The 16,685-nt window shown below is 38.3% G+C and overlaps 1 protein-coding gene across 1 annotated transcript; it reads right to left on the bottom strand.

Moving 5' to 3' along the window:
- Nucleotides 1-1,275: 1,275 nt before the first annotated feature.
- On the bottom strand, nt 1,276-1,778 carry LOC111438039 (defensin Tk-AMP-D4-like). The gene is made up of 2 exons (XM_023075998.1): nt 1,589-1,778; nt 1,276-1,499 (listed from the first exon to the last, which is right to left on the bottom strand). Exons 1-2 carry the CDS (start codon nt 1,650-1,652, stop codon nt 1,318-1,320), a joined length of 246 nt encoding a protein of 81 aa, XP_022931766.1. The 5' UTR covers nt 1,653-1,778; the 3' UTR covers nt 1,276-1,317.
- Nucleotides 1,779-16,685: the final 14,907 nt, after the last annotated feature.

Raw genomic sequence — 16,685 nt, forward strand, 5'->3', positions numbered from 1 at the left:
TCTTTCTTGTACCTCTTTGTTCTCTTCTCTCTGTATTTTTTTTTCTTCCTACAAATGATTATGCAATTATAAAACTATTCTTTTTTCTTTCTCTTTCCCAAATGATTATCAAATTCATTTACAATCCATTCTAATTTCCTTCATAAAACTGACTATGCATCAATCAACTATGATTTTCTTCTCTTTTCTAAAAATGATGATTCATGCCATTGACAAAACCATTTTCAATCAATTTTGATTTCCGAGAAGAGATCCAAAAATCTAAATAATTGAAGAAAGAGAGATCATTTTTCTATCTCCTGCAAAAATAAAAGAAGAGATCTAACTTACCCATAAATTTTCTATCTCTTCCCTTCCTATCAGATCTTTCTTTTGCAGATCCCTTTGCAGTTGGAGGTGTTGGGAGATATTTGGGGAAGGTGGAGAGAGGGTCCATACTTTATTTTTTTTTTATTTTTTTTTTTATAATTATTATTTTTTTTTTCTTTTTTTCTTTTTTTCGGGTCGTTACAGGCCACTTACTGAGTATTCTTTGAAATACTCAAGCCGTGTGACACATCATTTTTCAAGTAAAGGCAAGGTGCACTTTTACGGAGGATGGCTACATCGTGAGCAGAGACTGTGACACATGCATATGGTAGACTCATATTTAAAGTCCTAGTCTTAAGTTTGAATAGGTTGTTTTTCATTTCATTGTTTTAAACTGTTTTGTATTTGTTTTTATTTTCTCTAAATTGCAGTATTTTGTATTTAAACATGTAAGATCATATATTTAAACACGTAAGATCATAGCTATGTTTTCCAGAGAAGAAGTTGTTTTAAGGGTTTTTCGAAATTTAAGTTATAAATGATGTTCATGTAAGAGTTATATTTTCACATTAGAGATAAGCATGAGACGTTAGTATTGACTCTAAGTATGTGGAAATTTAGGGTCGTTTCATTTATTCATATCTAATTCTTTGAGGTTCTTAAAGTTCATATCTTCAAAAAGTTCTAAAACATCTTCAAAAATATTTTTAAACATTTTTAAAAAAATTAAAAAATACTCAATGAAATCAACCTTGTTTAGTTTGTCACAACCATAGTTCAATGGAAGAAGGAAGAAGGAAGAAGGAAGAAGGAAGCTTTGAACTTGATTACATCGATTTACGCAAATAATGAAGCTTGTGACTGTATCAATTTGAACTTGCGAGTTGAGATAAAAATTATAAAATGGAAGAAGGAAGTAGGAAGTTTTGATGAGTTTTGTGCAATTCAGTAGAATTGCAGTCGCTTATTACATTTAAAAAGCAACTACTGTGGTGAATTACAAACCCATTAAAACATGGGCTTAGCACATTGCTTCGTACAAGTGCATTTATCACCCGAGCAAAATCCATCATCCCACCCCTCAAAAGTAATACAAAAGTCAGCACATGCTGCTGTCGAAGTGCACGATCCTATAAATGCATCATTGTGTTTATAGCAAGTCCGCCCCTCCGTCTGCACCACCATCCATCCTACAACAGTAACACAAACTTATTCATATAAACAAATACCTTCTTTTTAACACTACTTGTCAATCTAAATCAAGAGAAGGATCAAGTACCAGAAGCAAGAGCTAGGAAGATGAACACCACAACTTTGAGATTTCTCAAGCTTTGTCCCGCCATTTTTTTCTTCCCTTATTGCTTACTACACTGGAATGTTTGGATATCAGTTCCCCATTTTATATCAGTGAAACACCTCATCTTTGTAACGTCATCTTGATTTCCTTGCGATTTCAAGGAAAGAATAGTCACGTTTTGTAACGTCTATGTTGGTCGTTCTTGATTTAAAAGGAAGTTATTTTATTTTATTCTTGCGATTTCAAAGAAAGAATAGTAACGCTTTGTAATGTCTATGCTGGCCATTCTTGATTTAAAAGGAAGTTATTTTATTTTATTCTTGCGATTTCATGGAAAGAATAGTCACGCTTTGCAACGTCTATGCTGGCCGTTCTTGATTTAAAAGGAAGTTATTTTATTTTATTCTTGTCTAGTCCATTAGGTTAACATTGATTGAGTTGAAACATTGTGTTAAACAAGAACAAGTTGCAGATATTATGACGAAACCACTGAATCTGGATGCATTCATAAAACTACGTGAGTCAATGGGTATGTGTGTAGTACTACGAGTAAACTAAAAGCCTCCCTGCAATCAGTTTAGGGGAGAAATTGTTAAAGATGGTCATACTAGACCGGTTGTCTAGGGATGAAATGGCTGCTATTTCTTTAGGATGTCCACCGGAAGGTTAGAACCACTAAGTTAATTAGTGGGTGGTTGTTTTTCCCTCTATTTAGAGTTAGTTAATTTTATCCTTTCTACATTTGTTAGTTTGTAAGCTATAAAAGGCAACCAAGTTGATTTGTTTGATAATGTAATTGATTTCAACGCTTTAATTTTTGTGTTTACAACACTAACCAAATAATGTGAGGTAGTGAGCGAGGAGGTATGATCATGTTGGATCATGAAAGTGCTACAACGGCTAATTTAGAGAATGTTCATGAGTTTATAATCAAGAAATACTATCTCCATTGTACGAGCCTTTTGGGAAAATCCCAAATCAAAGCCTTGAAAGCTTCAGTAGTAGGATTTAAAGAAAGCAATAGGATTTTCTCTCAATTTTGTTTTTCTTTGGAGTCTCCTTTTTTATGAACTTATTCAATCTAGGTATAAAATATGCTAAAAAAACTAATAAAGAAAAAAAGTTTTTATTAATAAAAATATTCGATCTATGTATTATTTGTTTGGTTAAATTAATAAAATAAATTTTTTTTATAAAAACTTAAATTTAATTTTTTTTTAATAACATTCTTACCTTTAAAATAAATAAAAAAAAATTAAAATACTTATTTTGGAGAGAAATATTTTGTTTCTAAAATACATTTAAAAGGTTTCTTTAATTTTTTTTAGAAGTCTTCCAATAATATCTTTAAGTTTTCAAAACATTCATTAATATTTTTAAAAAAATTTGTTGATTAATTTGCCTAATCGATGTGACAATACATAGTGCAAAGGAAGAAAGAAGGAAGAAGGAAGAAGGAAGCACGAAGCACGAAGCTTTGAACTTGATTGCATCCACTTACGCAACTAAAGAAACTTGTGATTCTATCAATTTGAACATACCAGTTGAGATAAAAATTATAAAATGGAAGAAGGAAGCTTTGATGAGTAACTTGTTGTGCAATTCAGTAGAATTGGAGTCTCTTATTACATATAGATAGCAACAACTGTGGTGAATTACAAACCCATTAAAGCATGGACTTAGCACATTGCTTCATACAAGTGCATTTATCACCCGAGCAAAATCTGCATCCCACTTCCCAAAAGAAATGCAAAGTTCAGCACATGACGCTATCGAAGTGTACGGTCCTATAAACGTATTGCTGTGTTTATAGCGAGTTCGCCCCTCCGTCTGCACCACCATCCATCCTGTAACAGTAACACAAACTTATTCATACACACAAAAACCATCTTTTTAATACTATCTGTCAATCTAAATCAACATGGAGAAGCACGAAGAACCAAGGAGCAAGGCATACAAGCTCTATGATCCTACGGGGGAACAAACTCACGTGTCGCACGATGTTGTCTTCGACGAGAGCACTTTCTGGCAGTGGAACGACGTGGTCAAGGCGGTCCAGACCCCAGAACAATTCACAGTGGAGTATCTCATCACCAAGCCAGAAAGAAGGAGCGTAGCACCGGGCACGCCTATGCTTACGCTAACACCGACCACAATTCCTGCTATGCCCCTTGAACTAGTGGAGCTCGCAACACCGTGTACTGCGGATTCGACGTTGAATGCGGACCACGATGATGGTTTGGCATCCAGGTACTAGAGGATTGAAGACCTACTTGGAGGAGGTGAACCATCGAGACTGGCGGTGCGTGAGCTCGAAGAAGAGGTGGTCGAACTGCATGCCATCACTGCGAATGGCCGAAGCAGAAAGGAACTTGTGCTGGCTGAAGACAATGCAGGAAGAGATGACATCCATCATTGAGAACAAAACGTGGAGTCTGGAGGACATGCCATTGACACCGAGCCATAGGACTCAAATGGGTGTTCAAACTAAAGCGTAACGTAGAGGGAGAAGTTGTGAAGCACAAGGCCCATCTGGTGGCGAAGGGCTACGTCCAGAAGCAGGGAGACGACTTCGAAGAGGTATTCCCACCGGTGGCAAGGTTGGAATCCGTCCGCCTCTTGCTGGTGATTATGGCACATTGCTCTTGAGAGGTCCACCACATGGACGTGAAGTCCGCTTTCCTCAACGGAGAGCTGAAGGAGACCATCTATGTAACAGCCCAAAAATAAATAAATAAACAAATAAAAATTATTATTATGTATAAAATAATAATAATAATAATAATAATAAATTAATAAATAAGTAAATAAAAAAAAACCCATTATTCCTCTTTTCTCCCCAGTAAGTCACTTCTCCCATAATCTCTCCTCAACACACCTCACAATCCTGTCAAATGAAACAGAAATGAAAAATATCAGATTTGAGAAAACAGACATGCCTCACATCAAATTTATAGGAGATGGATTGAGATCAAGATTTACATGGGAGAAGGGAGAGAGATTTGAGATTTCTCTGTAAGTTATATTTTTATCCAACTATTTAGTTTTATTTAGCAATTTAATTAGGAAGATACGTCACGATCAATAGCATAAACAAAATAGAATCGATTAAATTGGCCAGAAGTAATTGCAACCTAATTGAAAAAATAGCAAAAAAAAATAAAAAAAAAGAATTAAACAGATTTAACTAATCAGAATTTCTTAAACAAGCACAAAAAGGGTTCAGATTAAGTGTTGTTTTAGTAGAAAGAGATATTTTGGTAAGAAGAGATATTGCATTTGAAGAGGTCAATAGTTTTCCTTTTATTTTATTTAATGATATTAAAAGTCATTCTCAAACAGAGAGATAATTAAAAGAAAGAAAACCCAGTAAGAGACACTGTAACGACCCTAAATTTCCACATATCCAGAGTCGCCACTAACGTCTCATGCTCATCTCTAATGCAGAATAAAAATCTAAGCATGCTCATCTTTAATAGCGGAAAAATTTAAAACTTCAGAATACATTAAAACATTGGAAAACACTGCCGGACTTACGTGTTTCAAACATTGTGCTAGAGTTCCAAAAAAAATAAAATAAAACGACTACAAATTAATTAATATAAATGAATGAATTGCAAACGCCCTATTCTAACTAAGACTAGGAATTAAACATGCATCTATCCTATGCACGCGCCACAGTCTCTGATCACGATGCCACCGTCAACCGTACATGGGCGCCTTGCCTTTACCTGAAAAAAACAATATGGCACACGGCCTGAGTATTTCGAAGAAATACTCAGTAAGTGACCCCACTATAGGGGCCATGCTAATGCAAACACATGCAAACATGAATAGGGACCTATCTATAATCATCTTAGGGGTGGCCTCCAATCTCGGACAAATTGGATGTGTAGTACTTCCCTACACACGACCCACACGTGCGAATGTGAGTCCCCAGGGCGCTCGCACGCCCTCTGGACCCTCTGGTCAAGCTAATCTGTAGCGACGTCCGGAGGTTAGCGGAACCCCATAGTGTCATGCGCCTCATGAACACCCTCATCTGTGTGCTTTCGCACCTGTGCGCATTCGCGCTCATCGTAAGGTGCGCGTCCGCACTCATCATCTCTAGGGGAAGTAGCCCTATGCTTATGAACATACAAAATGCATGAGGTCCCTCTAAATCCATCGTAATGTCTCTTCTGACACAACCCTCTAGTCTCATCTCTTTGTTACTCTAGGTAACGCATACTCGTGGATATTTATATTACTATCATTTTCATACTCTTAGGGTTGTGTCCTACGTCGATCTAACGACATGATGCAATATGGCACTCATCATCATCTAGCATGCTCAATATGGAAAACATCATCATATTAAGGTAAAAATCATGCAATCATCATGCTCATCATAATGCCACAACGTGCGTCAAACATATCAAGCGTCACTCAACAAAATATGTATATGCTGGCACATAACATCAAGCATCATACAATTTATTTAGCCTATCCTATAGTAAGGCCACTTACTTGGTTGGCCTTGGCCAAAGTACTCCCTAAATCGCTAAACGTAAGCTCCCGTTCCGTGAGAGCCGCTCCCTACGTCCCCGGGGTTTGTTTCCTATCACACCGTCCACCACTTTCCGTTAGTATTTCACAATTAATTTACCTATAATTTAATAAATGTGAAATACAGCTCTGAAACGGCCTCGGATACCTTAATCGGGGCCGAAAACAGATTCGAGAGGGTCGGAACAGTGGAAACCGGGCTGAAAACAGGTGAGCCGAGCCGAACAGCCGCTGGAGCCGCCGGAGGAGCCGCCGGAGCGTCGCCGGAGGGAGCTTGAGCCGTTTGCGCCGAGCCGAGCCGAGGGACTGCCTGCGCCGTTGAGTGACACGTGGCAGTAGCAGAGAAAGCCACGTCGGGCGGCAGTGTCGGGTCGAAGCGCGGGTCGCAGCCCGGTTCGGGTCGTGGTTCGAGTCGTGGGCTGTTGAGGGCTACTGGGCCAAGACTAATCGTTGGGCCTCGGCTTACTGGGCTGGGCCGCAGAAGTTTGGTTTGCAGGCCGACTCAATTGGACCGTGGGTCTGGTCTGGGTTGGTTCAACTGAACCGTAGCTTCTGGGCCGGTTTGAGGTTTGGGCCGCTGAAGTTGGGCTGGGCCGAAGGCAGAGGCCAAGGGAGGAACGGGCTGGCTCTCCCGGGTTCTGGGTTCGGGTTGACTCGGATCCGTGGATCTCGTCTTCCTTACCCAACTTCGGCCGATTTTCCGGCGAGCTTTCTCTCTCTTTCCCGCGGCGTTTCCGTTGCCGATTTCGGTCCTCTTCCTTCCCTTTTCCTCTTTGTTCGTCGTCCTTCTTTCTTTTCTGGGAGTTTTGCGGCCTAAAAGCTCCTAAAAGCCATAGATCTAAGAATCGATTAAGAAACCTAATATTTCCGACCTCGGTTACCGACGACGACGCTTAGGAAATAACACAAAACGCACCCTGAGTTATTGTGCTTTCGTTAGGGATCCCTCTTATGGTGGTAACAGGTCGTTTGGTGTTAGTTTGAGGGTGGTTTGAGGGCTCGTCGGAGAAACTGGACACTCGCCGACGTTTGTCTGAAATCTCTTTCTCTCTCTTCAAATTTTCTCTCTTTTCTCCCTTTGCAGGTGTTCTGAAACTTTGCAGGGTGTCGTGGGCTGAGGGTGGGCGTGCTGTGGCCGTCGTTTCGCGTGGGTTCTGCGAAACTCGGCGGTCGCCGGAAAACTCGCGGGTTTTCCGGCGACTGAGTTTATTTATTTATTTATTTATTTATTTATTTATTTATTTTTATTATATGTATATATATTTTTTCCTTTCTTTCCCGGGTCGTTACTCAGAGAGGGAAGATTGTTAATATAATTGAAAATTATCTGGAAAATGTTAAAAGGGTATTAAACACCGTCAGATAAAATAGAATATCTGGGTAATTTTAATGAGTATTAAATGGTTTGTATGAAAATAATACTATAACAAACATATATAAATATTTCAACACTTAACTCAAGCAAAGACTCTAACGTTCGCATGAAGTATAACACATGGGTAAACATAAATTAGAGAAATAATTTTATAGAGTTCAAACTTGAAACTGATGTTATAGGCTCACATAGGTTGACTTGGAGTTCAATGGACTTTCATCAAGGATAACGACAGAATCAAACTTTCATTAAGGATATATTCGTGACAACGACTTAAGCTAACCAAGTAAGTGACCTTATTATCGGCAAGGTTATATTTGATGTTGACACGTGCCCTGTGGTTCTACACGTGTCATATATATTGATATGTGTGAATTGTCTGAGGATCGATATGCTTCCTATATGTTATGTTATGTTATTATATGTGGATTGTATGATAATAATTATGGTACGATGTGCTCTAAGAGATGTTTGAGATAGGGTACGAGAAGGATGCACAAAACGAAATGTAACGATAGGAGTAAGATACGTTCATGAAATGTTAGAGTTAGGTTACATACCGGAGTGCTATGGATAGGAGAGATTGATGAAAGAATACGGTCAGGTTATGGGTAGAAAGGGATAGGTTTGTGATAGATTGATAGAACGATAGCGTTAGGGTACATTCTTGTGACGATATGACCAAGGTACGTCACGTAATGATATGTCTGTGATAGGTATAAGAACGTTAAGGCTATGGTAAGTTAGAGAACGATATGACTATGAAGTGTTTACGTTATGACTTGGTTATGATATGATACATTGTATGCTAGATTATTGTGCTTAAGTACGAAATCATGTGAACGTGAATGTATGTTATTTATGTTGCTTAGTTGATGTGATATGAATGCATGTGACGATGTGTGGCCCTTGTACGATTATGGCTTGTTGTATGAGTATTGGAATGTAACTGAATGAATTGTATGACATGAAATACGGTAAATTGCATGATACATAACCCCACTAGGAATATGAATGATATGTAACGAAATGAGAATGAGAATGGCATGTAAGCATGAAAACGTGACACGGGGTTATGTTCATTAAATGATGACTGTAGGACTAGTGGGACCTCATGCATATTGTGTGATCATGCATTTGGAGGGATACTCCTATCCCATCACGAGGGTACGGACGCGTACATCCAAATGGCAGGACAACGATCCTTATGCCTTACATAGCGCTACCATGACAGTTTTAGTTTTGACGGGTCCCAGTGGGCCCCCAGAGCATGCCCACCGGTTAGGGACAGTGGCCCAGCGGTGTGCGAACTAGCTGGTGAGCCCATACTCGCACGTATGGGCTGCGTGTAGAGTATATGGTACACGTCCACGATTACCTGTTAGGATTACACCGTAGGGAAAACAAAACGAAACGAAACAAAAAAGAAACGAAACGAAACGAAAGATAGGTCCCATCATTTTATTGCATGTGATTGTTGTATTTAACCCCAATAGTGGGGTCACTTACTGAGTACTTCTTTAAATACTCAAGCCATGTGCTACTACATTTTTCAGGTTAAGGCAAGACATTCCTGTACGGCTGACGACGGCATCGCAACTCGAGATCATGGCACATGCATAGGATAGTGGTATTTATTTTCTTAGACTTAGGATAGAATAGGATGTTTTAAACTTAAACGCTTATTTATTTTATTTCGGGTCCTTTGTTGTGTCGTTTTAATGATGTTTTCGAAACACGTAAGTTCATGGCTGTGTTTTAAATTAAAGATTATGTTTTATGGAATTTAAATGGAGTTTTCCGCATTCAATGTTTATGGTACGTATATAGTAGCGACCTTAAATTAAGTAGAAAATTTCGGGTCGTTACAATCTAAGTTCAACAACCACCTGGTTCCTGGACAACGACAACCCCGAAAAGATACTGCACCTACACAAGGCACCTTACGGGCTTCGACAAGTACCACGAGCCTGGAACGCGAAGCTAGATAGTACCCTATGGTCGCTGAAGTTCAAGGGTTATGCCTCTGAGCATGGCATGTACACACATGGCCACAGCAAGTAATGGCTGATTGTGGGAGTGTACGTTGACGACCTCATAATCACTGGAGGCGACATGGAAGTTCTTGGAAGATTCAAGAGGGAGATGTCAAAGAACTTCAAGATGAGCTATCTCGGCGTGCTCAGCTACTACCTCGGCATCGAAGTGCAACAGACTACTGCTGGCATCACCATCTGTCAAGGCGCATATGCAAAGAAACTGTTGGACACAATTGGACTAGCAGACAGTAACCCTATAAGGACGCCAATGGAGGCCCAACTCGAGCTAAGGAAGGCCGACATTATAATGGTAATCGACGCCACCAATTACTACAGCATTGTCAAGAGTCTACGCTAGCTGGTAAACACACGCCCTGACCTCACCTATTCCGTTGAATACGTAAGTAGGTTTATGGAAGCACCTAGGGAAGAGCATCTCGTGGCTGTCAAGCGCATCCTACGCTATGTGGTCGGAACCAGAGGCTGGGGTGTGAGATACTGTACAGGGAGTGGAAAGGAGAAGCTTGAGTTGCTTGGCTACAGTAATTGTAACGACCCTAAATTTCCACATACTCAGAGTCGCTACTAACGTCTCATACTCATCTATAATGCGGAAATATAACTCTTACATGAACATAATTGATAACGTAAACTTCAAAAAAAACGTTTAAAACAGCTTCTTCTCTGGAAAACACAGCCATGGTCTTACGTGTTTAAATATGAAATATTGAAATTTAGAGAAAACAAAAACAAATACAAAATAATTTAAAACAATGAAATGCAAAACAACCTATTCTAACTTAAGACTAGAAATTTAAATATGAGTCTACCCTATGCACGTGCCACAGTCTCTGCTCGCGATGCCGCCGTCCTCCGTACAAGTGCGCCTTGCCTTTACCTAAAAAATGATGTGGCACATGGCCTGAGTATTTCAAAGAATACTCAGTAAGTGGTCCCACTATAGGGGTCATGCTAATGCAAACACATGCAATCATGATTTAGGGACCTATCTCTAATCATCTTAGGAGTGGCCTCCAGTCTCGGACAAATTGGATGTGTAGTACTTCCCTACACACGACTCACGTGCGAGTGTGAATCCCTGGTGAATCCCAGGGCGCTCGCACACCCCCTGGACCCTCTGGTCAAGCTAATCTGTAGCGACGTCCGGAGGTCAGCGGAACCCCATAGTGTCATGCACCTCATGAACACCCTCATCTGTGTGCTTTCGCACCTGTGCGCATTCGCGCTCATCGTACGGTGCGCGTCCGCACTCATCATCTCTAGGGGAAGTAGCCCTATGCTTATGAACATACAATATGCATGAGGTCCCTCTAAATCCATCGTAATGTCTCTTTTGACACAACCCTCTAGTCTCATCTCTTTGTTACTCTAGGTAACACATACTCGTGGATATTTATATTAATATCATTTTCACGCTCTTAGGGTTGTGTCCTATGTCGATCTAACAACATGATGCAATATGGCACTCATCATCATATAGCATGCTCAATATGGAAAACATCATCATATTAAGGTAAACGTCACGCAATCATCATACTCATCATATTGCCACAAAGTGAATCAAACATATCAAGTACGTCAATCATCGAAATACATATATATTACGCATATCATCAAGCATCATAACTCACACATCATCATAACTCACACATCATCATAACTCACACATCATCATAACTCATACATCATCATAACTCATATACCGCATCGTACGACACAGTTTATACATCATCATAACTCATACAATTTTTTAGCCTATCCTATAGTAAGACCACTTACCTGGTTGGCCTTAGTCGAAGTATTCCCTAATTTAATTAACGTAAGCTCCCGTTCCTCGAGAGCTGCTCCAAAGGTTGCTAAGGTTTGATTCTTATCGCATCGTTCGTCACCTTTTGTTAGTATTTCACATTTTAATTAATAATCCAACTAACAGTATAAAATATGGCTCTAAACGGCCTCAATAAAAATCGAGTTCCATGTTTTCATTGTTTCTAAATTATATAGAATAATAAAACTTAAAACTTAAATTAAAGATATGTAAGTATTATTAATATTTCAAGCGGCTTGGATAGTTCAACATTAAATGTTATATCCTATAGATACAAATATAATAATTTCTCATATCTTCCATTCTCATTCTCTAACTTTATGTTATATTTTAATTCTGTTTACAGTGCCACCTGAACAGTACGTTCTCATATCTTCCATTCTCATTCTCTAACTTTATGTTATATTTTAATTCTGTTTACAGTGCCACCTGAACAGTACGTTCTCATATCTTCCATTCTCATTCTCTAACTTTATGTTATATTTTAATTCTGTTTACAGTGCCACCTGAACAGTACTTGGCCATTTTCAAACGGTTCTAATTTTCTTTTCTTTCCTAAAATTTCTCTTTTGTTTTTTTTTCCTCTTTTAACTCTAATTGTTTTAAGCCGTTCAATTCTACCTCGCTATCTCATTATTTTAAGCAATTTAAATCTAACTCTTTTAATCAATTTCTTCAATGAGTTTAATTCTATAATCCTTTTATTAGTTTATTCCCAGAAGTTTAACTCTACTCCCATATCTAAATCATCTAAATCGTGTTTAATTCTCTAAATCGTTTAATTCTGTTCAGCAGTTTATTCTATTCCCACATTCTTTTTTGCTTTACTATTTCCAAATCTAATTTCTCCTCCTTCCATGTATTGTTTTTATCTTCTTCTCTTGTTTTTATTATTATTATTATTATTATTATTATTATTATTTGATCTGTTTTCCGAATCTTCCCCTCTCTCTTTCTTTTTTATTTATCTTGTTTTCCAAACCTTCCTTTCTTTTTATTTGGATATGTTTTCCAGATCTTTCTTTTCCCTATCTTCATCTCTTTTTTATCTATCTATTTTTTTTTCAGGACTCTCCTTAGGATAGATAATTTCTAATCCAGATCATTCCAACAGATAATTTCTAAATTTCTAACTCAGATCTAAATAATTGCTAATATCTTCATAAAAGGAAAAAGTAAAACTACTAACCTCAGATGACATCTCTCTTCGTTTATCTGCCTACCATCTCTCCATTATCTGCCTTCGTCTGACCTCTCCATTATTGTCTAATCATCTATCCGTCATTATTGTCTAACCATCTATCCGTCATTATTGTCTAACCATCTCTCCATCATATGCATTTGTTTCCTCCAGAAAATATTTTCTTTTTGTTTCTGTTTTGTTTGATGAATTATTGATACACGATGAGAGAGGTATTTTAGGGGAGGGGATGAGAGATTGAAGGAGAGGTCGGCAGTTTTTTTTTTCTTCCTTATTTTGTTATCCTCTCTATTTTGTTAGTTTTATTCTAATACATATATATTAAACCTAACGGGGCGTTACACACATCCTAGTCCATTCTTTAAAGGCGTCACTATAGATTACGTACTCTTTTAAGATCTCGGGTATCATGAGTACCGGGACGGTTACCAATCTCTCTTTTAGGTTCTGGAAGCTTGCCTCACAAGCATCATTTCATATAAATGGTATCTCTTTTCTCGTTAACTGTGTGGAAGGCGAGGCTATTCTAGCGAAGTTCTACATGAACCTTCGATAGTATCTCGCTAGTCCCAAGAAACTCTGTACTGATGTTACCGAAGTTAGGTGTTCCTACTTTGTGACCGCTTTGACCTTAGTAGGATCTACGGATACTCCGTCTTTTGTCGCCACGTATCCTAGGGAAGAGATTTATCGTAACCAAAATTCATACTTTGAGAACTTGGCATACAACTTGTTCTCTCTTAGGGTGGCTAGGACTTTTTAGATATGTTTATGGTGTTCCAAGTTTGATTTTGAGCACACTAGGATGTCATCAATGAGCACGATCACAAAAGTGTCTAGACAGTCTTTGAACACTCGGTTCATTAACTCCATTAACACAGCTGAAGCATTGGTGAGGCCAAATGACATCACCACGAACTTGTAGCGATCATACTTTGTCCTAAATGCTATCTCTGGTACGTCTTTTTCTTTACTCTTTATTTAATGATAACTTGATCGTAGATCTATCTTAGAAAATATCGTTGCCTTTCTGAGTTGATCGAATAAGTCTTCTATTCTAGGCAGAGGGTATTTGTTCTTTATGGTTCTCTTATTTAACTCTCAGCAATCGATGCACAAACACATCGATCCATCTTTCTTCTGAACAAACAATACTGGCGCAGCCTAGGGGTATATGCTAGGTCGAATGAACCATTTATCCTATAAGTCTTGTAATTGCGCCTTGAGTTCCTCCAACTCTGCTAGTGCCATGCGATAGGGTGTTTTAGAAATAGGCCCAGTTCCCAGCTCGAGTTCGATGATGAAGTCGACCGCTCGGGAAGGGGGTATTCCAGGTAGGTCATCCAGATACACATTTGGGAACTCATTTACGATGGACACGTTTTCTAGGGTCTTTTCTTTTCTTCTTACGTCTACGACACATGCTAATATAGTCCAACCGCCTTGTTGGACTAGTCTCTTTGCTTTCATCATCGAGACTACCTTTGAGGTAGTCCTAGTACTTGTGCCTTTAAATTTTTAGCTAGGTCACACCAGTGGTGAGAATATCATTTTTTTTTTTTTTTTGCGACATTCTATAATAGCATGGTTTGCAACTAGTCAATCCATGCCTAGTACTACGTCAAAGTCGGTCATCTTTACTACTATTAGGACTACGCTTAGGGTTTGGTCGGCTACTATTGCTTGGTCATTCCTTACTCTATCCTTAGTTACTACGTCTACCCTCTTAGGGCGGCTTGCTGATCATACATACAATAAGGGTTCTAATTCAAACCCTGTCTCTGATCCCTCTCGAGGTGGGCTCTCTTCAGTCTCACCTCGTCCTCTATCTCTAATAGGAGGTTGTCCCCTTCCTCGTTTTACTCTTTCGCATGGTTTAGGCAGCATGGTTCTAGAAACCAAGATAGCATCTCTTAAGTCTAAGGCTCATTACCTATGAAATATGCTATGCATCACATCTACTAAGTTCACATCATATTGCAAACAAAATCACTCAGCATGCAATACATCACATCATGCTCTTAAAAAAATACGTGAAATATCACAACAATTTCAGTAACATTAACATAAAAATGCATGCGAGTTTGAAAACGTTCTCTTTTCTTATCTTGTGCAAGGCGTACCTGACGGTGACGAGGCATCGACATTGGGACCATGGAACGTGTCAAGCCTACATTGTAGGCTAGTCTACAGAATCTAAAACCTAGAGCTCTGATACCAACTGTAACGACCCTAAATTTTCACATATCTAGAGTCGTCACTAACATCTCAAGCTCATCTATAATGCGGAAATATAACTCTTACATGAACATCATTTATAACGTAAACTTCAAAAAACGTTTAAAACAACTTCTTCTCTGGAAAACATAGCCATGGTCTTACGTGTTTAAATATGAAATACTTAAATTTAGAGAAAACAAAAACAAATACAAAATAATTTAAAAGAATGAAATGCAAAATAACCTATTCTAACTTAAAACTAGTTATTTAAATATGAATCTACCCTATGCACGTGCCACAGTCTCTACTCGCGATGCCGCCGTCCTCCGTACAAGTGCGCCTTGCCTTGACCTGAAAAATGATGTGGCACACGGCTTGAGTATTTCAAAGAATACTCAGTAAGTGGCCCCACTATAGGGGGCCATGCAAATGCAAACACATGCAGTCATGATTTAGTGACCTATCTCTAATCATCTTAAAGGTGGCCTCCAGTCTCGAACAAATTGGATGTGTAGTACTTCCCTACACACGACTCATACGTGCGAGTGTGAATCTCCAGGGCACTCGCACACCCCCTGGATCCTCTGATCAAGCTAATTTGTAGCGACGTCTGGAGATCAGCAAAACCCCATAGTATCATGCGCCTCATGAACACCCTCATCTGTGTGCGTTCGCACTCATCATACGGTGCGCGTCCGCACTCATCATCTCTAGGGAAAGTAGCCCTATGCTTATGAACATACAATATGCCTGAGGTCCCTTTAAATCCATCATAATGTCTCTTCTGACACAACCCTCTAGTCTCATCTCTTTGTTACTCTAGGTAACCCATATTCGTGGATATTTATTTTAATATCATGTTCACGTTCTTAGGGTTGTGTCCTATGTCGATCTAAGGACATGATGCAATATGGCACTCATCATCATATAACATGCTCAATATGGAAAACATCATCATATTAAGGTAAACGTCACGCAATCATCATTCTCATCATATTGCCACAAAGTGTATCAAACATATCAAGTACGACATTCATCACCACACATCATCATAACTCATATACTGCATCGTAGACATAGTTTATACATCATCATAACTCATACAATTTTTAGCCTATCCTATAGTAAGGCCACTTACCTGGTTGGCCTTAGCCGAAGAATTTCCTAATTTATTTACGTAAGCTCCCGTTTCTCGAGAACTACACCAAATGTTGCCAAGGTTTGCTTCCTATCGCATCGTTCGTCACCTTTTGTTAGTATTTCACATTTTAATTAATAATCTAACTAACCGTGTGAAAAACGGCTCTAAACGGTCTCAATAAAAATCGAATTCCATGTTTTCATTGTTTCTAAATTATATAGGATAATAAAACTTAAAACTTGAATTAATAATATGTAATATTATAAATATTTCAAGTGGCTTGGATAATTCAACATTTAATTAATATCCTATAGATACAAATATAATAATTTCTCATATCTTCCATTCTCCTTCTCTCACTTATTTTTCTTCCATGTTATATTTTAATTCTATTTACAGTACTTGCTATATGAACGGTAGTTGCCATTTTCAAACAGTTCTAACTTTCTTTTCTTTCCTAAAATCCTCTCTCTTTTGTTTTTTTGTTTTTTTTCTTTCTTTTAACTCTAATTTTGTTTAGCCGTTCAATCCTACTTCCATATCTATTATTTTAACCAATTTAAATTTAATTATTTTAATTAGTTTCATTCTTTCAAGCAGTTTATTCTAAGGAGTTTAATGATACTCCTATATCTAAATAGTCTAATTCTATTCTCAGATATTTCTTTCCTATTTCCAAATCTAATCTTCCTCTCTTTACATGTAT

The sequence above is a fragment of the Cucurbita moschata genome, unplaced genomic scaffold (genome assembly GCF_002738365.1).
Source record: "Cucurbita moschata cultivar Rifu unplaced genomic scaffold, Cmos_1.0 Cmo_Scf00069, whole genome shotgun sequence".
NCBI lineage: Eukaryota > Viridiplantae > Streptophyta > Magnoliopsida > Cucurbitales > Cucurbitaceae > Cucurbita > Cucurbita moschata.

Excerpts from the sequence above, each read along its gene's own strand:
- LOC111438039 (XM_023075998.1), bottom strand. The coding sequence starts at position 1,652 with ATGGCGGGACAAAGCTTGAGAAATCTCAAAGTTGTGGTGTTCATCTTC. Across the intron at positions 1,500-1,588 it reads CTTCCTAGCTCTTGCTTCTG|GATGGATGGTGGTGCAGACG; the intron begins GTACTTGATCCT and ends TTACTGTTGTAG.